The 23,784-nt window shown below is 36.6% G+C and overlaps 1 protein-coding gene across 18 annotated transcripts in view; it reads right to left on the minus strand.

Annotated features, from left to right (window-relative positions):
- Positions 1–23,784, minus strand: part of USP25 (ubiquitin specific peptidase 25) — a 167,819-nt gene that overhangs the window by 90,773 nt on the left and 53,262 nt on the right. For 14 of the 18 annotated variants that reach the window (XM_004002820.6, XM_042230164.2, XM_004002822.6 and 11 more), the window contains 2 exons: positions 16,190–16,352; positions 7,903–7,989 (listed from right to left, as the gene is read on the minus strand). In XM_004002820.6, coding sequence (XP_004002869.2) covers positions 7,903–7,989; positions 16,190–16,352 — 250 coding nt within the window. The remainder of the gene's footprint in view (positions 1–7,902; positions 7,990–16,189; positions 16,353–23,784) is intronic. The other 4 variants (XM_060416275.1, XM_060416271.1, XM_060416281.1 and 1 more) reach the window with 1 other exon arrangement.

The following is a 23,784-nucleotide window of genomic DNA, read 5'->3' on the forward strand; positions in this document are numbered from 1 at the left end:
CATGTATGTAATGTTTTACATATTCAGTGGTAGTGGAGAGTTCTAGATCCACATTCTAGGTTTACATTCACACTTGGATATGGACCATATTTTTTACTTTTAGTTCTTCTAGTGGCATCTCTAGTTAAAATTTTCATTAGTCCTAATTTAGACCAGTAACATCAAGCATCTTTTAATGTTATTTTCAATCTGTTTATCTTCTTTGGTGTTGCAATCTGTTGAGGTAGGTTATTTGTCTTACTTCTGAATTGTACAAATTCTGTATATATTTTACATACAATTCCTTTTTGTGACACATGCTTTGCTATTATATTCTCCCAATCTGTGGTGTGCCTTTTCATTTGCATGAATTTTTCAAAAAAAAACTTTTCATTTTGATGAAGTCCTATTTATTAAAGTTTCCTTGTTTATTTTTGTGCCAGTTTGTTGCAGTACTTAAAAAATCTTTTCTTAACTCAGAACCCTAAAATTTTCTGCTTTATCCATGAATTTTTATAGTTTCAGTCATTTTAGGTCTATAGTTATCTTTTCTTTTTTCACATATAACGTCTTGTAGAGCCTGAAAAGTATTTTTCTTCCTATGACATCATTAGTTCAAAAGATTTTCCTTTGTTCACTGAATTTTTTTGGCAACTTTGATTAAAACCAATTGCCCCTATGTGTATGTTATATTTCTGCATAATCTATTCTCTTCCAATGATCTATATGACTATCTTTGCACCAATAACATAGTGTCTTGATCACTGTAGCCTGATAATTCCTCCAGCACTGTCTTTCCTTTTAAAACTGCTATGGCTATTCCATATCCCTTGATTTTCCATATAAACTTTCCAATCTGTCAACTCCTATGAAAAAGCCAGCCAAAATTATAACTGTATTGCACTGATTCCATAAGCTGGGGACAACTGATATCCTAACAATACTTACTCAGCTGATTCATAAACATAGTATATATCTCTACTTCTTTAATTTTTCCCAGTGATCTTCTGTAGTTTTCTGTATCTTTTATCTACTTTCCCTCTAATATTCCATCTTTTATGCTCTTCAGTCAGTTCAGTTGCTCAGTCGTGTCTGACTCTTTGTGACCCCATAAATCGCAGCACGCCAGGCCTCGCTGTCCATCACCAACTCCCAGAGTTCACTCAAACTCATGTCCATCGAGTCAGTGATGCCATCCAGCCATCTCATCTTCTGTTGTCCCCTTTTCCTCCTACCCTCAATCCCTCCCAGCATCAGAGTCTTTTCCAATGAGTCAACTCTTTGCATGAGGTGGCCAAAGTATTGGGTTTCAGCTTTAGCCATCAGTCCTTCCAAAGAACACCCAGGGCTGATCTCATTTAGAATGGACTGGTTGGATCTCCTTGCAGTCCAAGGGACTCTGAAGAGTCTTCTCCAACACCACAGTTCAAAAGCATCAATTCTTCTGCACTCAGCTTTCTTCACAGTCCAACTCTCACATCCATACATGACTACTGGAAAAACCATAGCCTTAAATAGACGGAACTTGGTTGGCAAAGTAATGTCTCTGCTTTTCAATATGCTATCTAGGATGGTCATAACTTTTCTTCCAAGAAGTAAGCATCTTTTACTTTCATGGCTGCAATCACCATCTGCAGTGATTTTGGGAGCGCCTAAAAGTAAAGTCTGACACTGTTTCTACTGATTCCCCATCTATTTCCCATGAAGTGATGGGACCAGATGCCATGATCTTTGTTTTCTGAATGTTGAGCTTTAAGCCAACTTTTTCACTCTCCTCTTTCACTTTCATCAAGAGGCTTTTTAGTTCCTCTTCACTTTCTGCCATAAGGGTGGTGTCATCTGCATATCTGAGGTTATTGATATTTCTTCCAGCAATCTTGATTCCAGCTTGTGCTTCCTCCAGCCCAGTGTTTCTCATGATGTACTCTGCATATAAGTTAAATAAGCAGGGTGACAATATACAGCCTTGACATACTCCTTTTCCTATTTGGAACCAGTCTGGTGTTCCATGTCCAGTTCTAACTGTTGCTTCCTGACCTGCATATAGGTTTCTCAAGAGGCAGGTCAGGTGGTCTGGTATTCCCATCTCTTTCAGAATTTTCCACAGTTTATTGTGATGCACACAGTCAAAACGCTTTGGCATAGTCAATAAAGCAGAAATAGATGTTTTTCTGGAACTCTCTTGCCTTTTTGATGATCCAGCGGATGTTGGCAATTTGATTTCTGGTTCCTCTGCCTTTTCTAAAACCAGCTTGAACATCTGGAAGTTCATTGTTCACAGATTGCTGGAGCCTGGCTAGGAGAATTTTGAGCATTATTTTACTAGTGTGAGATGAGTGCAACTGGACAGTAGTTCGAACATTCTTTGGCATTGCCTTCCTTACATAATCATTTTTTAATTTATATTTCCAATTGTGTGTTGCTAGTACTGAGAAATATAATTTATTTTTAAAATAATTTAGTTATTCATTTTTGGCTGTGCTGGGGCTCTGTTGCTGCATGGACTTTTCTCTAGTTGTGGCAAGCGGGGCTACTCTCCAGTTGCAGTGCACGGGTTCTAGGGCATGTAAGCTCAGTAGTTGAGGCACTGGGGCTTTGTTACTCTGCAGCATGTGGGATCCTCCCAGATCAGAGATTGAACCCATGTCTCCTGCATTGGCAGGCAGATTATTTACCACAGTGCCACCAGGGAAGCCTCTAAAATTGATTTTTGCATGTTTGCCTCATACCATGTAACACTGCTAGATGATTTGACCCCTTGATTCTAGCACCTGTATTTTGGCAGAGTACTTAGGACTTTCTAAATAGACAATCAGGCATATACACCAAAAGACAGCTTTGTTTCTTCCTTTCCAATTTGCCTGCTTATTTCTTTTTCTTGCCATATAGCACTGGTTGAGATCACTAATGTTTAATAAAAAAGTGGTGAGGCCTGACAACCTTGTTTGTCCCTGATCTTTGAAGAAAAGGATTGTCTTTCACCATTAAGTATTATAAATATTTGCAGGTTTCCCATAAATGAGCTCCATCAAGTTAAAAAGGTTTCTTTCTAAATCCTAGCTACTCAGAGAGATTTTGCCATAAATAGATACTAGCTTTTATCAGATCCTTTTTCTTCATCTACTGGGCTAGTCTTATGGATTTTCTTGTCTAAATTGTTACTATGATGAATTATATTCATTTCTGAATACTAAACCAATCTTTCAGTCCTGGACAAATCCCACTTTGTCAATGAGGTATTGTCCTTTACATATATTGCATCATTCAACTTGCCCCAATTCTGACAATTTTTCCTTCTATTATTCATAAGGAATATTGATCTGAGTTTTCTTTACTTGAAATATATATTTCTATTTTTGGTTTCAGTGTAATGTTGGTCTGACAGGGTAAATTTGCAAGTTTTATTTCTTTAATTTTCTGAGAAAACTTGTAGAGAATTGGTATTATTTCTTCCTTAAATGTGTGGTATAACTCACCAATAAACTTTATTGCTATTGATTTTATTTTTTGTGTATAAGTTTGAAACTAAAAAATTAATTTCTTTAATATAGAAATACACAGCTTATCTTTTCATCAGTTACATTCAATAGCCTTTGGTTTTCAAAATATTTGTCTGTTGTTTATAATATTTCACTATTCTCTTTTACTGTCTGCAGAATATGCAGTGATGTGCACCTCTTTCATTTATTTTGGTTATTTGTTTCTTCTCTCTTCTTGCTCAGTCTACCTAGAAGTTTATCAGTTTTACCAATATTCTTAAGAAGTAGCTTGTGATTCCATTAATTTTTCTCTGCTGTTTCCCTGATGTCTATTTCATAGATTAACGCTCTTATCTTTATTTCCTTTCTTCTGCTTTCAAATTACTGATCTTTTTTTCTAATTTTCTGACATAATCTAATGCCACTAATTTGAAACTCTATTTTCTAATAAGGCATTTAGTTCATATATTTTCCATTAACCACTGCTTTTAGCTACATCTATCTAATTTTGATACATCATTTTAATTTTTAGTCAGTTCAGAACACCCTGAAATTTCCATTTTGATTTGTTCATTGTTCCTGGGGTTATTTAGAACTGTAAATAATTCCCAACGACTGTGGAGATTTTCCCGATATCTTTATGTTGTTGATTTCTAACTTAATTTCATTGCGGTTGGAAAACATAATCCGTATGCCTTGAATCCTAAAAATTTGCTAAAATTTGTAAACCCAGCTTCTGTTATACCTTCATGGCTAAAGACAAAAATTTCAGAATGCCTCTTTTTATTTTAAAATTCAAAACTCCCTCAGATATTTGCTCAATAATATATTTATGGTATTAACCCCAAATCATTTCCTTCGCATATGCTTCTCACTTCTGAGTAGAGAGAATATTGTTTATTTGACAACATTTTCCCCCTAAATCAAGGCTTTAAATAATATAACCTTATGATTAACAAGGTTATTAATTATATGGTGATTACCTCTAAATATTATAAGCTCATGCCTCTTTGTCAACATTTAATATATGCTTTCCCATCAGTTCATGGCTCTTTAAGCCAAGAGATTATGTGTGGGAATGGGGAAGGATGAGATGTTTACAGTGAAAATCTATCTTTAAATTTCTAATAATCTCCCAATTCTCCTAGACATTAAGATTACAAATAGCACAAACAAATATGGATGTATAAAATTAGTTTCAACCTCTAGAACCAATAAACAAGTCTATTCAAATGCAAATTGATTTCAAAGACTTCATTATATTCTATCAATCAACAGACATATAATGCTTGCTGTAATTTTAAATTGCTAATAAAAAAAATCCTGCTTAATAATGTATGCAAATACATCTCTATGATTTAATCGAAGTGAACCCTTAGTGTTCACTGCTACTCAGACTTTCCAGACTCAGTGTAGCAGTAAACACTAGATAAGTTTGCTATAAATTTATTATTAAATAATAAGTGACTAAGGTTACACTGACATCTTTTTGAAACCTGTGCCTTTTATCACTTCAATTGAATTAACTGTAACACTAATCAGTGGCTACCTCTAAATCTCATGTTAGCTTCAAAGTTGTCAAGTTACAGTATGTACTGCTGTCATCATGTGAAATTCAAGAAATATCTCATTTGTAGAACAATCTTTTATAAAACTGCATGGTATTCTTGTTGAGTGATTTTTCCCAATGGCAGTAAGTATTATTAAAATTATTTTAATTTCTTAAACTAAAGGGATACCTAGACATGCAGACCCTTTCATTAAGAGAAATTTCCTTATAAAGGTGTCAAAAGATTGGATTCATACATTTCTCTAGTATTCAGCTAAACATTCTCATGACCCCAAACTCTTGTACATAGGCATTGATATCACGATTGTTTTCAAGTAAGATTATAAAACGAAGTAAGTCTTATTCAATTATTTATAGAATAAAAGAAAGCTAAACTCTGTAAAGTACTAAAATCCAGGAACACAAAACAGGCTAAGATACATGTAGGGGAAAAAAAAGATACATATGAACATCTAACTGCCATTGGAGAAGGCAATGGCACCCCACTCCAGTACTCTTGCCTGGAAAATCCCATGGATGGAGGAGCCTGGTAGGCTGCAGTCCATGGGGTCGCTAACAGTCGGACACGACTGAGCGACTTCACTTTCAATTTTCACTTTCATGCATTGGAGAAGGAAATGGCACCCCACTCCAGTGTGCTTGCCTGGAGAATCCCAGGGACGGGGGAGCCTGGTGGGCTGCCATCTATGGGGTTGCACAGAGTTGGACACAACTGAAGCGACTTAGCAGCAGCAGCAGCAACTGCAAGTAATAATTCTAAATAATCATGTAAATTATAAATATACTTTAAGCAAAACATCAAAAGAAAGAACTAATCAAATCGTTAACAGAGGGAGGCAATAGTCCAAAAAGTAAAAACTGTAATGACTGAAAGGGGTTTGCTTAATTTCTCCGAAAGTATAAGTAGTTGGTCAGGTGATCTTAGTTTCCTTCTGAAAATGGTTTTCAGTTAGTCTGACACTTTATGGCTAAAGATTACAGCCCAAAAAGCTGGTTAAAAATCAAATTATATTCTCTTCAGCTTCACATTTATAATGTTTGCAGGAAAAATTGTTTTCAAAATGATAGACTAAAAAGAAAATATAATAATGTATCATTAAAACAAACAAAAGATCACACAAAGTTCAACACTTTACTGAAACCTAAAACTTCTCACTTCTTTGTCTTTGTCTTTATGGCTACTTTATGATAAGATCATTAAGTCTTACAGTCAAGCATATCATCTCCATAATTAATCTTTTTCATTAAGTATGAATTTCTGAATGTGAATCAGTCCTATCTTTTGAAAAGCTAGCAATAGATGACACTTGGTGCTATTGAGAGAGTTAATTCTTAGGTAGGTTGATAAGGAGTCTGGGCTCTCAAGGAGGCAACAGGGACAAAATGGTTTTTTCCACATTGCTTGGTTTTAGTAACTTTCTTTACACAATAAAACAATTTATCTTACTCAACAGTATGTTTTTTCCTTAAGCTCTGTACTACCAATTATATAACAATGTATCTTGCTCAAGGATATGTTTCCTCTTTTTAACAAGAACCTTCTGACTAATTTGCTACATGTTTTGTGGGAATGGGTCTGGTAAAACCTTTCTTTTGTTACTTCTAACCTTGTTAATTTAAGATGTTTGTTGTGGGAGTGAATCTGGTAAAAGTATATAAGGCCTGGATAAGACTAGCAAGTGAGGCACTCTCTGTCCCTCTTCTGATGTCTATGTCAGAAGCATTCTCTGTCCTTTTTCACTGTAAAAAAACTTCTGCCACACAAAAGCTCTGAGTGATCAAGCTTGGTCCCCAGTCCCAAACCTAAATCTTCTTCAGGACAACTTTAACTGTAAGCTACCACTATGTACCAGGTACTTCTAAGCCCTTTATATTTTGTCATCTAATTCTCACAGAAACTCTATAAAACAATTGCTGTCATTATTTTCGATTTTCAGATAAGAAAGTGAAAGAAAGTGAAGTCGCTCAGTCGTATCTGACTCTTTGCGACCCCATGGATTGCAGCCTAAGAGGTTCCTCTGTTCATGGGATTTTCCAGGCGAGAATACTGGAGTGGGTTGCCATTTCCTTCTCCAGGAGACCTTCCCGACTTGGGGATCAAACCTGGGTCTCCCACATTGCAGAGAGACGCTTTATCATCTGAGCAGTAACTAGATCAAGTAACTAGCTCTAGGTCCAGAACCTGGGAAATGTGGCTCTGACCTCTATGCTCTCTGTCACGTTACACTGCTTAACAATATTCGAAATTGTAGATTCACACTGCAAAAACAGGGCAAAGCTAACCTTTTAAAGAGTTCATCTACAGAAATAAATGAAAAATGTTTGATTTCCACACAGTTTCTGAGGAGGAAATACCCTGAATTATAAATGGTAGCCTATTACTCTGACATTCTAAAAAGAAGAAAAAAGCAATTACTAAAATGAAATAAAAAAATTAGCCTATTACTGACACACACGTGTAGAAAAATTCATATCTACAATATACTGACCAAGAATCAAATCTGAAGCAGTGTCAAATTTGAATGTCAACCTGTTACTGTTGTAGTTGAGATTAACAGGCTGACATTCAAGTTTGACACTGCTTCAGATTTGATTTCACAAATATCCCAAAAGCAAATTTTCCCCCATGGCTCAGTGGGTAAGAATCCACCTTTAATGAGAGAGACACAGGAGATGTGGGTTGCATCCCTGGGTTGGGACGATCCTTTAGAATAGGAAATGGCAACCGACTCCTGGAAAATTCTACGGACAGAGGAGCCGGGCAGGCTGCGGTCCACGGAGTTGCAAAGGGTCGGGAACGACTAGGCACATGGCATGGCACCAAAAGCAAACACCAAAGAGTACACTCGACTTAAAAATCTTTCATAATTTTACCTTTTGGTTTCGGGGTAAATCTTGAACATTTGATGGAGGCTTGTAATTCAGAACTAATCTTCTGAATTCCAAAAGATTGAATAATGACTGAAAAAGAACAACAATTTAAGATAACCAAAGGGAAAATTCTATTAACAGAACTATAAAAATATGACTAGTCTGAGAGATTCATTTTATATACAGAATATTTCCCACCAGCACAAGAAGGCCTATTTTCTCCCTGAGAAAAAGTTACACTTCTTTTATTTTGACATATTCTTGATCATTAACAATATTTATTGTACTGCAAAGCAGAAAATCACACTTGGACAACTCAAAAAATATAATATGTATTATTAAAAGTTTTCTATGTGCCTAAGCAGTTTCCTCAAAATTAAATGTATACAAATGCAAACTCAAGAACTTTTTGAACATGTTATATACAATATGAGTCTTTTAGAGGTATCAATTCTACAAAAATACAGTACGAATAAATCTATAGGCCAGATGCTAGGTTATAGAGACTCAAAGAAATTATCTATTATCACTAATGGTCAAGGAGACATAGCTTAGGAAGGAAACAATATTTAATTAAAACAACAGCAATGTCACCCAAAAATACAGTAATACTGATCACATAGAGTATAATGATAGCATATGGAAAGATGCTCATGGAAAAGTTTCCTGGAGCTACCCTTTTAAACTATAGCTTGCAATCCATTAATCTCAATAAACATTAACTCTAAAAATAAAGTGTAATGGAAAATATCAGAACATGTCATAAAGAGTAAATATACCAGAATATTATTTTTAAAATTTTCATTGGTGAAATTCTCATACCTAGGTATGTGTAAAGTGTTTTACAATGTAAAATGTATTCATTTCTGTGAGTCATAGTTTATGAAGTTCGAAAATCTTTGTACAGGAGGCGATGATGCATTAAAATCTTAGTAAAAGATGGGCTAGCCAACTTGCTAGGAAATAAACATAGCATAAACCAATAAGAAAACAAAAAATTGTTTAGTATTGGATGTTGGGAAAACTGGTCCACTATAAATAGAGTCAGATACAGATATATATAGATGCAAATCAAAGACCTGTATATGAAAGGTAAAACCATAAAACTGATAATTGTGACCTGAAGTATTTCTTTAGTAAACAATATGAACATATTCATTTACTCATTCTTTTAACAAATATTTATGGAGCACCCACTACATGCCAGATACAAGGAAGACCGGCAACAGAGAATAAAACATACCAAGTCATCTCCTCCTTTAATACTACCTTGTGATTGCAAGTTAAAACAATGAGAGTAGATGTTATAAACTAGAAAGGATGTAATACAATAATAGACCAAAAATCAGAAACTTAAGAAGCATTTAAAAGCCAAAGGAAGAAGAGGTATAAAACAAAGTATGAATAGTAATAGAAGCGGCGAGTCTGAGGGCACAGGAGAAACAGGAGTAGAGAAAGCTGTCAAACATAGCTGTGCATCAGAGTAACAGCAGAGCTTCAAAAATGTTTATGTCCGGAATTTCTCAACAAAGATATAAAGTACCAGACATTCTGAAGTACATCAATTAATCACTGGCAAATTCATGAACGAGAAGATTAGTAAAGGTTGGAGGTTGCCACATCCAAAGAAGGTAAGGGCAGGAAAATAATCTTTATATTTAGCAGCTGGGAAGTCGCCTTTCCAATAAAATGGTAGGATAGCAGCAATGAGTCCTAAAGAAATGGGATAAAAGTAGAGGTTAAAGTATGGACTGTTCTTACAAGGGGTTTATATAGGAAAAAGAATGACAAAATCTAGAGAAGCTCAATCCACTTCTATGTTCTGAGCTCCCACTGAAAATTATTTTTTTCTTCTTTTTGAACACCCTTTAGATTTCCCCTGGCGTGGGTCTTCTGGTAACAAATTATTTCAGGTTCTGCTAAGCTCAAAATTGTGGGGGTTTTCAAGACTTTCACTAGTTATGTAATTTGAGATGGCCAGTTATCTTTTCCCAGCACGTTAAAGATAGCCTTTCTGTTGAGAAGCCAACTGTCAGTGTTATTTTTGCTCCTTTATTGAAGCAATATATCTTTTTCCAATTGGCTACTTTTAGGGTTTTCTCGGTCTTGAGTTTTTTTCTATTTTACTATGATGTGCTTTTGTGCAGTATTTTTTATGTTCATACTACTTGGTTCCTGTTGCCTCCCGAATCTGTGGCTTGATTTCTTTCACCAGGTTCAGAGTATTCTTCATCATCTTTCACCAAGTTCAGAGTATTCTTTGTCATCTCTTCTACTGTTTTTAACCTATTTCCTTTTTAGTTTCCCTCCAGAACCACAAATAAATTGTGTTAGTACAGTTTATTCCATGTCCAAAATATCTCTTCTATGCTCTCATCTGTATTTTGTGGCTTTAGTGTGAAAACGTTCCTCAGACAAACTGTCTAGTTGACTAATTCTCTGGTCATGCTGTGTATCCTTCAGTTGGGTTTAATATGCTGCAAAATTCATCCACTGATATCCTAACAATTTATGATATTTTTCAGCTCTAAAATTTCTTTTTTTATAGTTTTTAGTTTTCTATCAAAAATTCTCAACTATGCTTCTACTTCCTTAAGTATATTAGTAGTTATATAACAAACCATTCAATTTTAAGTTGTCCCTACATAGTTATGTTTCTAATTATCCATTATTTTCTCTCAATTTGGGAACATGTCTTATTTTCTGATATGACCAATTATGAATGATTGAGTGCTAGACATTGCATGTAAAAAACTGGAGAAAGTTCAAAGTATAAGATATCTTCCACCAAAATTTACATTTCCTTCTGGCAGGCAGCAGGACTAAAACATTTGTAATCCTATATTACCTTGATCCAATCAATTATGAGATGATCTTAAGCTGGGATTCACAAGTTATAAAGCCTGGCCTCTTCTCAATTCTCAGTGAATAACCTTTAGAATTCAACTGAAAATCTCAGGTGTTTCCCAGGCTTTCAAGCTTGTGTGAAATTTTGCTTAGCTTCCAGCCAATCAGCGGCCACTTTTGAAATTGCCTCAAAGATCAGTTCAGTTCAGTCGCTCAGTCATGTTGGACTCTTTCAGACTCCATGGACTGCAGCATGCCAGGCTCCCCTGTCCATCACCAACTCACGGAGTTTACTCAAACTCATGTTCATCAAGTCGGTGTTGCCATGCAACCATCTTATCCTCTGTTGTCCCCTTCTCCTTCCACCTTCCATCTTTCCCAGCATCAGAGTCCTTTTCTAATGAGTCATTTCTTCACATGAGGTGGTCAAAGTACTGGAGTTTCAGCTTTAGCAGCAGTCCTTCCAATGTATTCAGGACTGATTTCCTTTAGGATGGACTGGTTGGATCTCCTTGCAGTCCAAGGGACCCTCAAGAGTCTTCTCTAACACCACAGTCCAAAAGCATCAATTCTTTGGTGCTCAGATTTCTTTATAGTCCAACTCTCACATCCACACATGACTACTGGAAAACCCATAGCTTTGACTAGAAGGGCCTTTGTTGGCAAAGTAATATTTCTGCTTTTTAATATGCTGTCTACATTGGTCATAGTTTTTTTAATTTAATTTAATTTTATTACTATTTTTTTTAAGTTTACTTTTACTTTATTTTACTTTACAATACTGTATTGGTTTTGTCATACATTGACATGGATCTGCCATGGGTGTATATGAGCTCCCAATCTTTTCTTCCAAGGAGTAAGTGTCTTTTAATTTCATGGCTGCAGTCACCATCTGCAGTGATTTTGGACCCCCCAAAAATAAACTCTCTCACTGTTTCCATTGTTTCCCCGTCTATTTGCCATGAAGTGACGGGACCAGATGCCATGAGCTTAGTTTTCTGAATGTTGGGCTTTACGCCAACTTTTTCACTCTCCTCTTTCACTTTCATCAAGAGGCTCTTCAGTTCTACTTTGCTTTCTGCCATAAGTATGGTGTCATCTGCATATCAATGGTTATTGATATTTCTCCCAGCAATCTTGATTCCAGCTTGTGCTTCATCCAGTCCAACAATTCTCATGATGCACTCTGCATATAAGTTAAGTAAGCAGGGGGACAATATATATATAGCCTTGATGTACTCCTTTTCCGATTTGGAACCAGTCTATTGTTCCATGTCCAGTTCTAACTGTTGCTTCTTGACTTGCATACAGATTTCTAAGGAGGCAGGTCAGGTGATCTGGTATTCCCATCTCTAAGAATTTTCCACAGTTTGTTGTGAACCACATAGTCAAAGGCTTTGGTGTAGTAGTCAATAAAGCAGAAGTAGATGTTTTCTCAAAGATAAAACAGCCCAAAATGTGAAGCTTACTCTCTGAATATCCTGTTCTCTCAAAGTGTAGCCTCAAAATTCCTCAATGCTTTAGGGCTTATGATGCCTTCAAAACGATGGTTTCATTTTTGGTTTTAGACTCCAGCAATATATGACCAAGTAGATGGCTGAAAAGAACTGAATATGCTATTACCCAAAGCAGAATTTATGACCATGTATTATCACAACAAATAACAAGAACTCATTTTAAGTCCCAATCTATACTCTTGATAGGGCATAGTCGTATTGGTCAACATATTTCTTCAAAAGGGATAGGAAAGTCACTACTTTCTTCAAAAGTACATATTTCTTCAAAACACATATTTCTTCAAAAACAATACATATTTCTTCAAAAGGGGTGGGAATCGTCACTACTGTCTCAATTACATTTGTGAGTCATACACATTGAAAACAAGTATCCTTTTATTGAGCTCAAAGCCAATATACGAATTATGAAATCTGTGAAGAATTTGGCTAAACTCGTGGAGGGTGAGAGTTTAAACACATAACTTATGGAAAACAAAAAAAGGGATGACAAGGAGCAGAAGGAGATATAAACTTTCTATGATGAAAGAGACTATGGGAAACCAACATAAATTCTCCTTGGTGGATTATTAATATTTAAAAATGAAATAGTAACAGATGAGTTTCAAAGTGTGAGAAAAACAGAGTGGCCTGATTAAAAGATGAAAGTTTGTATACAGAGCAAGTAAATCCCTATGGCCTTCCCAGACGGAGAGGCATCAGACAACTACTCTCTTCTTCTGTGGAATATAGGAAAATCTAGACTTCGGATATAACTGAACTTAACTGACTCGGGATCATAAACCTTATCATCCAACCCACAACTCTTCTGAGGATGAAAAAGGGCTCTACAATGAATTAATAAGTGCTGACGCATCTACAATAGGAATAAACTGGGACTGTACCAGGCAAATCGAGAAGCAGAAGCACCTTACTTCTGAGCACCTCAGAGGATTCCAGATGAAATGGTGCTAAGGGTCATGAGAACTCATGAATTACTTGAACTTAACACCCCAAACTAGAGAAAGGAATAGAGAAGAAAAAGCAGTCCTAATCAGTACCATCTACATAAAAGTTGCTTTTGAACAGGATGAAAATAATCCTGACTAGTTAAGTGGTTGATACCCAATCTAAACACAGTCAGGCTAATATTGTTAGCATCCAAAAGATTATGTAAGCCACTCTCTGCACAATTTCTTTTTGCTAACAATCTCTTCCTGATATTCTGTGCCTCTTCCAAAATACTCAGGTCTCAGTACCTAAAGGAACAAGTATAACAAAGCTGTACCTTCTGTAGCTTACCCCCCATTACCTACTCTGAAATTAGAGGTTTATAATTCCTGTAAACTATAATCAGTAGAAATATTTTTAAAGAAGAGAATTCCCAATTGTTTCACACTAGTCTTGCCAACTAAGTAAATTCCATCCCGGAGAAAATTTTTGTAACTGAAACTTTACAGTGCATTTATGTCACAATTTGAACAAGTTCCAACTTGCTTTAAAAAAAAAATTTTTAAACTCCCAACACTAATACAGATTTCCTACCCAAAGTTCCTTTCATAAGTGAAAAGTTCCATTTATTATGATAAACATATTTTAGATGTCTGTTGCATTAAGTAAATGTCAAGGAACAAAAAAATAAAATATTTCAATTACCAGAAGCAAAAATTAAAAGCTACTTAAAATGGTTTCCCTTTGGGCAACCCTGGTGGCTCAGAGGTTAAAGCATCTGCCTGAAATGTGGGAGACCCGGGTTCGATCCCCAGGTTGGGAAGATCCTCTGGAGAAGGAAATGGCAACCCACGCCAGTACTCTTGCCTGGAGAATCCCATGGAGGGAGGAGCCTGGTAGGCTACAGTTCATGGGATTGCAAAGAGTCAGACACGACTGAGTGACTTCACTTTACTTTACTTCAAAATGGTTTAAGAGATTTTAAAGTCACATTCAAAAACAAAACAAAGTCATCACTAGACAAACTTTTTTTTCCCATCCACAATTTCCTAAACTGAAGCTTACTGTTTTTCTACATTCCCAAAAGACAATATCCTATTACTTCACTAGAAGCCAAAATTTTCAAGGTTATCTGTTATTTCTTCTAGATGTTTAAAGCACCTATTCTAACTAACAAATACTGATTCTCTGTGAGCACTTTCTTACTTCTTACAGTTTTCTTAAGAGAAGCTAAGGAGCCTCGTTTACTGGGCATAATAGTGTAAAGGTAACATCCAAATACTGGCAGCAAAACATACTCATAAGCACTCAGATCACAGCCTTAAAATTGTGTTTCACATTTTAAAGTGACAACTAAATTATGAAATTTAAACAATGAAATGCAAAAGAACTTACTAGTGGTGCAAGTATTAAGATAGTAAATAAAATTTGAGATATTGCTAGCATGTAAGTGGATAATTAATGCACACTCAAGACCAAAAGCAAAAGTATTATTACAAATTCATGTTAATTCCAAATATTCCTTAATATTTTAATAGCCTGGAAAACAAATAACATATTGTTATTAATTGGTGTGTACCATAGTTGAATAAAAAGTGAAGCACGAAACTAGAAAACCAAAGAAAATCAAATTGTATAATACTATTTGCCAGAAGCAAAAAGACAGAAAAGAGCTGGAAATTATAACACTGAAGTAGAAAAAAAAAAATCACCTAGAGAACACAATTAATAACCTTTAGAATAGAAAAATTTAATAACCTTTTAGTTGCTTTAATATCATATGAAAGTTAATACTGTATTCAGGTTGGAAACGGACAAAATGAAGAGGTATTTTGAATGTAAAAGAATGTAAATTAGAAAACATCTACTGATTTAAAAAGACTCATCAGAAACACTAAATGAGCTACAGTTCAGCTATGTTAGGAAATTAAGCACAAATATTAATTTTCCTAAAGAGTAATTAAAATTAAGAGCGTATTATTACTCATAGACTGTTTTACTTAAGGAGACTGTTTAAGGTTTCACAATTTGAAAAATAACATTACCAATGTCTGAGAATACTAAAGAATTATGACAACAGTCATATCACGTAAGAGTTAAAAAAAATAGTCCAAATTAAGAAGATGGTTTTCTATGCATACAAATATTTTTAATTTTAGAATAAGAAGCTCAATAAATAATTCCAAGTTAGAAAGAAAATGTTATTCTTAATTTATTTTTATTCTTTCATTTTCACATATGTATTGAGAATTGTCAATCTATTTCCTCCTGAAATAAAATGTCTTTTATAAAAAAAGTACTTAAATGACTATAATTATTGAATGACAGTTTCTATTATATATAAATAAATCTGATCTGACTCATACACACACAAAAAAACCCACCAATCTTGGTTTCATATCTTTGTTATGAAGTGAAGTGTTAGTCACTCAGTCATGTCTGACCCTTTGTGACACCATGGACTGTAGCACACCAGGCTCCTCTATTCGAGGAATTTTCCAGGCATGAACACTCGAGTGGGTAGCCATTCCCTTCTCCAGGGGATCTTCCCAACCCAGGGATCAAACCTAGGTCTCTTGCACTGCAGGCAGATTTTTTTGTCTTTTTTTGTTTGTTTGTTTTTACCACCGTCTGAGCCACCAGGGAAGCCCCATCTTGGTTATATCCTTTCCTAAATTTGCAGGGATTTATATACAAAAATATTTTCTTTTCACTCTGACAACAATTCCCAACAACAGAGAAGGAGGAGAAATTAATTCTGAATAAGGCATTGGCAGTGTTTTATCGGGAAAAGTCCATACTGGGAATGAAGAACAAAGTGGAGTGAGGAATACTGCAATCGCCAAAATACGTTAGTAGAAAGGCATATTAAAACCTTGTTTGCAGTGTGTGTGTCTGTGTATGTATGTGTATATATAACAACTAAAAAGAAACACAACTCGAACCCACTTTTCACTGCTGCCAGGCCCACTAGATAAGATCTGCATAAAGATTCTTACCTGAATAACAGCACTAAACCAGCAAGTATTGCCAACATTCTTTAGTCCAACAGGAGCTTTGTCCTGCCTTTTTCTATCGTAAGGGTTTCGAGAATCTCTCCAAACTTCAGTAGGTGTCCTCTTCAAACATTCTTTATTTTCTGCTATGCTGGCCTCAAGAACTCTTAAATGATGGGTAGAAAATGATGGTGAAAAAATACAGCATTAATTTAGCACTGTATGGTAGAAAACAGCATACTATAAACTAAGGATTTTGATAAATTAAGGTCTAGACAATGCATTTGGAAAAGGAATACTTAACACTAAATTTACTCAAGTGGAGGTTAGTTTTCTAGAACATAGCATAGTTCTAGTTGTCAAGAACATAGCAGCAGCAGTGCTAACAGATCAAAACACAGGCAGCAGTTTTTCCTCAGAAAACAAATTGTAATCACAAAAAGATAGCATTACATAATAGGAACTATATGTATTAAGTTATATTTCAACAAATTAGAGGCTTAGCATCAGGAATATAGGACCTAGATAAGTTTTCTGAGAAGTCATTGTATTGAAGTACATATTTACAATATACATAATGATTAGTTTTTATAAGAATTTCTTTGAATCATCAAGAAAATTAAAAACTGAAAAACACTGCACTTTCATCCCTCTGATCATTAATTTCCTTTTCTATTAAAAAAAAATTTAAGGTAAATTCTAGGGTTCCTTTCAGTTCTACAGATCCATATTCTACAACAGCTACTGAAAAATAAAGGGAGAAAATATTTATGTGTTGACTTCATTCCCCAATAGTTTGCCTAGAGAAAAATCTACTGCAATAAATACCTACATATCAGAATCATAAAAGATAAACCTCTTCAAAATAAGTACATCCACAGAATATCTAAAACATATTTAAACACGGCTAACAGTAATGCTACTCTGCTTAATGGTGTTTACCTTGCTCTTAAGCAAGAAAATGCTGAAAAACCCTAATCCCTACGTATAAACTAATTATGCATTTTGCCTACTCAAGACATGTGTTACTTACTATTCCAAATTATCATGAATAACAGCCAAATATCTTAACTCATTTTATGTTCATTACAAAAATCTTAGTATGAGTTTTTTCAACTTTTTGGCTTCTTGAAAAAAATCTCATTCATGCTACACTATTTTTATCCTAAAGATTTTGCTCTATTATATCAATGCCAAACTAATACAGCTATCATCCTTAATTATGGAGGAGAAGCAGAATATTTTTCATCTCTAACTTTGTAATATGACCTTAGATACAGTGCATTAGATTCCAAATAAGTATTACTTAAAATAACTTATATGAATATAGGATAGAGTTTTTCTTTGGGAATCAATTAAATCACATACTGGGGGCAGGGGGCAGAAAACATGATACACTAAAATGTAAAGGTCAAAGTAAACTCACATATTTAAAAATAAACAGTTTACACTTTTAAGAGTGATCTAACATTAGCAGCAGTACTCTGCCCAACTATCAATTCTCACAAGGAACCTCAGTCCCTAGAGGCTTTTTCTCTTAAATTATTTAACAATAAACAGTGCTGGAACTACTTGGAAGGTATTTAGTTAGATGATTCGGGACTTAAGAATATCAGCATTTATCTGGAAGATCCCACTCTAATCAAAAAACAAGTTCTCAAGAACATAAAAGGGAAGTAAGTCAAAGAGCCAACTTGAGAGACTTCCTGCTGTTCCTTGCACAATTTACCATGACACAGGAAAAATCAACTGTACAAATTAAATTTGTACAAGGCAACCACTTCGAAAGAGAGGAGTTAACACATAGTATACAAAAGGTAAATACAACATCAATACCTGTTTTATATACAAAAGGTATGCTGCAGCTGCTGCTAAGTCGCTTCAGTCCTGTCCGACTCTGCGCGACCCCAGAGACAGCAGCCCACCAGGCTCCCCCATCCCTGGGATTCTCCAAGCAAGAACACTGGAGTGAGTTGCCATTTCCTTCTCCAATGCATGAAAGTGAAAAGTGAAAATGAAGTCGCTCAGTCATGTCCGACTCAGCGACCCCATGGGCTGCAGCCTACCAAGCTCCTCCGTCCATGGGATTTCCCAGGCAAGAGTACTGGAGTGGGGTGCCATTGCCTTCTCCGATAAAAAAAAGGTATATTTAATCATTACTGACTTTTATAAGTGGGAGCAATTTTCATTTGAAAAGTCTGTTCCCTTTATTACATATGTATATCTAGAAGTAAAAATTAATGAATATTATTTCTACACTGGTAATCCGAAATGAACAAACTAAAACAAGCAATGGGTTCTGGGAAAAGTAGCAAATATATTACAAACAGGAAAGAATTAGTGCCAGTGGTCTTTATTCAGTACAATTCAGTTCAGTCGCTCAGTCGTGTCCGACTCTTTGCAACCCCATGAATCGCAGCGCGCCAGGCCTCCCTGTCCATCACCAACTCCCAGAGTTCATTCAAACTCATATCCATCAAGTCGGTGATGCCATCCAGCCATCTCATCCTCTGTCGTCCCCTTCTCCTCCTGCCCCCAATCCCTCCCAGCATCAGGGTCTTTTCCAATGAGTCAACTCTTCATATGAGGTGGCCAAAGAACTGGAGTTTCAGCTTTAGCATCAGTCCTTCCAATGAAAACCCAAGACTGCTCTCCTTTAGGATGGACTGGTTGGATCTCCTTGCAGTCCAAGGGACCCTCAAGAGTCTTCTCCAACACGACAGTTCAAAAGCATCAACTCTTTGGTGCTCATCTTTCTTCACAGTCCAACTCTCACAGCCATACATGACCACAGGAAAAACCATAGCCTTGACTAGACAGACCTTTGTTGGCAAAGTAATGTCTCTGCTTTTTAATAGGCTATCTAGGTTGGTCATAACTTTTCTTCCAAGGAGTAAGCATCTTTTAATTTCATGGCTGCAATCACCATCTGCAGTGATTTTGGAGCCCAAAAAAATAAAGTCTGACACTGTTTCCACTGTTTCCCCATCTATTTCCCATGAAGAGATGGGACCAGCTGAATGTTGAGCTTTAAGCCAACTTTTTCACTCTCCTCTTTCAGGGTCATCAAGAGGCTTTTTAGTTCCTCTTCACTTTCTGCCATAAGGGTGGTGTCATCTGCATACCTGAGGTTTTGATATTTCTCCTGGCAATCCTGATTCCAGCTGGTGCTTCTTCCAGCCCACCGTTTCTCATGATGTACTCTGCATAGAAGTTAAATAAGCAGGGTGACAATATACAGCCTTGACATACTCCTTTTCCTATTTGGAACTAGTCTGTTGTTTCATGTCCAGTTCTAACTGTTGCTTCCTGGCCTGCATTATAGTTTTCTTAAGAGGCAGGTCAGGTGGTCTGTATTCCCATCTCTCTCAGAATTTTCCACAGTTTATTGTGATCTACACAGTCAAAGGCTTTGCATAGTCAATAAAGCAGAAATAGATGTTTTTCTGGAACTCTCTTGCTTTTTCCATGATCCAGCAGATGTTGGCAATTTGATCTCTGGTTCTTCTGCCTTTTCTAAAACCAGCTTAGACATCTGGAAGTTCATGGTTCATGTATTGTTGAAGCTTGGCTTGAAGAATTTTGAGCATTACTTTACTAGCGTGTGAGATGAGTGCAATTGTGCAGTAGTTTGAGCATTCTTTGGCATTGCCTTTCTTTGGGATTGGAATGAAAACTGACCTTTTCCAGTCCTGTGGCCACTACTGAGTTTTCCAAATTTGTTGGAATATTGAGTGCAGCACTTTCACAGCATCATCTTTCAGGATTTGAGATAGCTCAACTAGTTGGTGCAAAAGTAACTGTGGTTTCAGACCCTAAATTTTAAATCATTATAACTAGGTTCAAACACCCCTATGTTAAATCAAAATAGGAGCCATTACAATTAACACATTTTTGCCAATGAGAAATGTTTGTTTATTCCTATAGTATAAAAATCTGTGCTTTGGGATTCAACAAACTCTTGGAAAGCATTTTCCAGCTCCTGCTGGTTGTAGAAGTGTTTTCCCTGCAAAAAGATGTTGCGATGCTTGAAGAAGTGGTAGTTGGTTGGCGAGAGGTCAGGCGAATATGGCAGAAGAGGCAAAACTTAATGGCCCAATTTGTTCAACTTCTGAAGTTATGTGATGTGTTGTCAGGCTTTGCTCTGGAGAATTGGGTCTTTTCTGTTGACCAATGCGGGCTACAGCTGTTAGAGTTTTCAGTGCATCGCATCAATTTGCTGAGCATATTTCTTAGATGTAATGGTTTCCCTGGGTTCAGAAAGCTATAGTGGATCAGAGGGCAGCAGATCACCAAAAGTGACCATGACTCTTGTACAAGTTTGGCTTTGGGAAGCGATTTGGAGCTTCTTCTGTCTAACCACAGAGCTGGTCAATGCAGGCTGTCGTGTAAAACCCGCTTTTCATCACATGTCACAGTCCAATGGAGAAATGGTTCATTGTTGTTGCATAGAATAAGAGAAGACAACACTTCAAAATGGCAATTTTTTGATTTGTGGTCAGTCCATGAGGCGTCCTGGTGGCTCAGATGGTAAAGCATCCGCCTGCAATATGGGAGACCCGGGTTCGATCCCTGGGTTGGGAAGATCTCCTGGAGAAAGAAATGGCAACCCACCGCAGTATTCCTGCCTGGTGAATCCCAGGGACGGTAGGCTACAGTCCATGGGGTCGCAAAGAGTCGGACACGACTGAGCGACTTCACTTCATGAAGCGCCCACTTATCAAACTTCTTCACCTTTCCAATTTGCTTCAAATGCCACATAATCACAGAATTGTCAACACTCAGTTCATGGGAAACTTCTCGTGCATTTTTAAGAGGATCAGCTTCTCATCATCATCCTCTTTTTAAGAGGATGATGGCTCTCAGTTGGTCACTGTCAACTTCTGATGGTCAGCAACTGAGCTCCTCATCTTCAAGGCTCTTGTCTCAAAGTTTTGCAAAACTTCTTGAACCACCACTGAACTGTACATTTCTTTAGCAGTTCCTGGCCTATATGCATTGCTGATATTATGAGTTGTCTTTGCTGCTTTACTACCCATTTTGAACTCAAACAAGAAAATTGCTCAAATTTGTTTTTTTTTTCCTAACATCATTTCCATATCTAAAATATATATAAACAGCAAGTAATAAGTCATTAGCCAAAAAGAAATAAAGAAATGTGCATTTTAATGACATGTAACTACATTTAAGAATGTATTCCCATATCAAGTAGCAAAGTTCAACAATGCAAAACCACAATTACTTTTGCATCAACCTAATACAAAAGACAGAAGAGGCATCTAGCAACTGACTAGCACTGGTGGGCAGGTATAATAACCACTAAAAAAAAAAAAAAAAAAAGAGGATTCTATAGTATATTCCAGAAGCATAAGCTAGTCGAAAGTCAAGGAGAACTACGCTCATTCATAAATCTCCTAGGTGGATGATCCTCTACCACCGTATCTTTTTAAACTTCTATTTATAATAAAATACTAACTTAAAACTCTAGTTATAATAAAATAAAATAGAAATAACCCTTTTTAATGCCAACACATCAGATCACTTGTATCATAATGACCAGGCAACAGGTCACATAGACATTAGTTATGGAAAACTTCAGAAGAATTGATTTCTACAAAATACACCCAATCTACAAAAATTAAAATCTATACATAAGTCACATGAAGTTAGTAACAAAATGAGACTCGGCCTCAAGACAACATTGAGTAAAACTAGGTCTCTTGCTCCCCATACCTGTCAACAACCCATTCCAAATCTACAATTCAGACTGCTCTGAGGTAACAATATTCTTCTAATTCCAGATCTAGCTAAGATTACTAAAAACTAGAAGGTATTATTTTTAAATGTTTCAATATAGTTAATTCAGTCACCCTTCTGTTCAGTCCCCTCCCACCAAGAAAATACATCTCTTAATTTTCATGGTGGGAAATGCATGGCCTCAAATGTATTTCTAGGACTGAGCAGCTACCTGAACTTTTTGTTACAAGCTAGTACTCTTGCCTGGAAAATCCCATGGATGGAGGAGCCTGGTAGGCTGCAGTCCATGGGGTCGCTAGGAGTCGGACACGACTGAGCAACTTCACTTTCACTTTACACTTTCATGCATTGGAGAAGGAAATGGCAACTCACTCCAGTATACTTGCCCGGAGAATCCCAGGAATGGGGGAGCCTGGTGGGCTACCATCTATGGGGTCGCACAGAGTCAGACACAACTGAAGCGACTTAGCAGCAACAGCAGGAGGAGGAAAGAAAGTCAAGAATATAACTGAAATTACCATCACCCAAGCATTCCCATGGATCTTTTTTTCTACAAAGGAAAAACTGGATACAAACTGTAATAACTGAATAGAGCTCAAAATATATGTTTCCTGCTTCTCAAAGTGACCTAAGATGTAAAAAATTTTTTAAGTATACGTGCATGCGCAAGTCGCTCAGTTGTGTCCGAATCTCTGTGACCCCAGGGACTACACAGGCCATGGAATTCTCCAGGCCAGAATACTGGATTGGGTAGCCTTTCCCTTCTCTACGGGATCTTCCCTACACAGGGATCAAACTCAGGTCTCCAGCATTGCAGGCTGATTCTTTACCAGCTGAGGCATAATATATATAACTGAATTTAGTCATACGGTAAAGATCATCATACATTATAATAAAAATATGAGTTTTAAACATATAGACTTATAATTCTCCGTATGTGTGTGTTAAGTCGTTCAGTCACATCCAACTCTTTGTAACCCTATGGACTGTAGACCACGAGGCTCCTCTGTCCACGGGATTCTCCAGGCAAGAATACTGGAAGGGGTTGCCATTTCCTCTTCAAGGGGAGTAGACTATTGAGAATCCCTTGGATAGCAAGGAGATCAAACCAGTCAATACTAAAGGAAATCAATTCTGAATATTCACCGGAAAGACTGATGCTGAAGCTGAATCTCCAATATTTTGGCCACCTGATACGAAAAGCCAACTCAGTGGAGAAGACCCTGATGCTGGGAAAGATTGAAGGTAAGAGCAGAAAGGGAAGGCAGAGGATGAGATGGCTGGATGGCATCATCAACTCAATGAACATGAGTTTGAGCAGACTCTGGGAGATGGTGAAGGACAGGGAAGCCTGGTGTGCTGCAGTCCCTTGGATCACAAAGAGTCAGACATGACTGAGCAACTGAACAACAAGCACCACCACCTCCAGCGGATCTTCCAGACCCAGGGATGGAATTCATGTCTCTTGTGTCTCCAGCATTAGCAGGTGGGTTCTTTACCACTAGTGCTACCTGGGAAGCCCTATAATATTCCCTAACCATGCGCTAATATGGTAGAATTATGGTACTGTGGATGAAAGAATGCCATGACTTTGTGATCTCCTTAATTTAGAACTTACAACATGTTCAGTTTTGTAATCACTAGAGACTTACAACATGCTCCAGTAGGTTTCCTCCTTATAAACACATTTATTACACTGCACAAAATTCTGAACCAACCAGTCTCTCCTATCAGCATCAGAGGATAGAAACAGGGATTTGTTTCATCCCTAGAGCATACTTGGTTAAAAAAAAATGGAGTTAAACAAGTGTTTCAAATATAAGTTGGATATCAGATGTTGC

This window comes from Ovis aries, chromosome 1, assembly GCF_016772045.2.
Source record: "Ovis aries strain OAR_USU_Benz2616 breed Rambouillet chromosome 1, ARS-UI_Ramb_v3.0, whole genome shotgun sequence".
NCBI classification, from domain to species: Eukaryota; Metazoa; Chordata; class Mammalia; order Artiodactyla; family Bovidae; genus Ovis; species Ovis aries.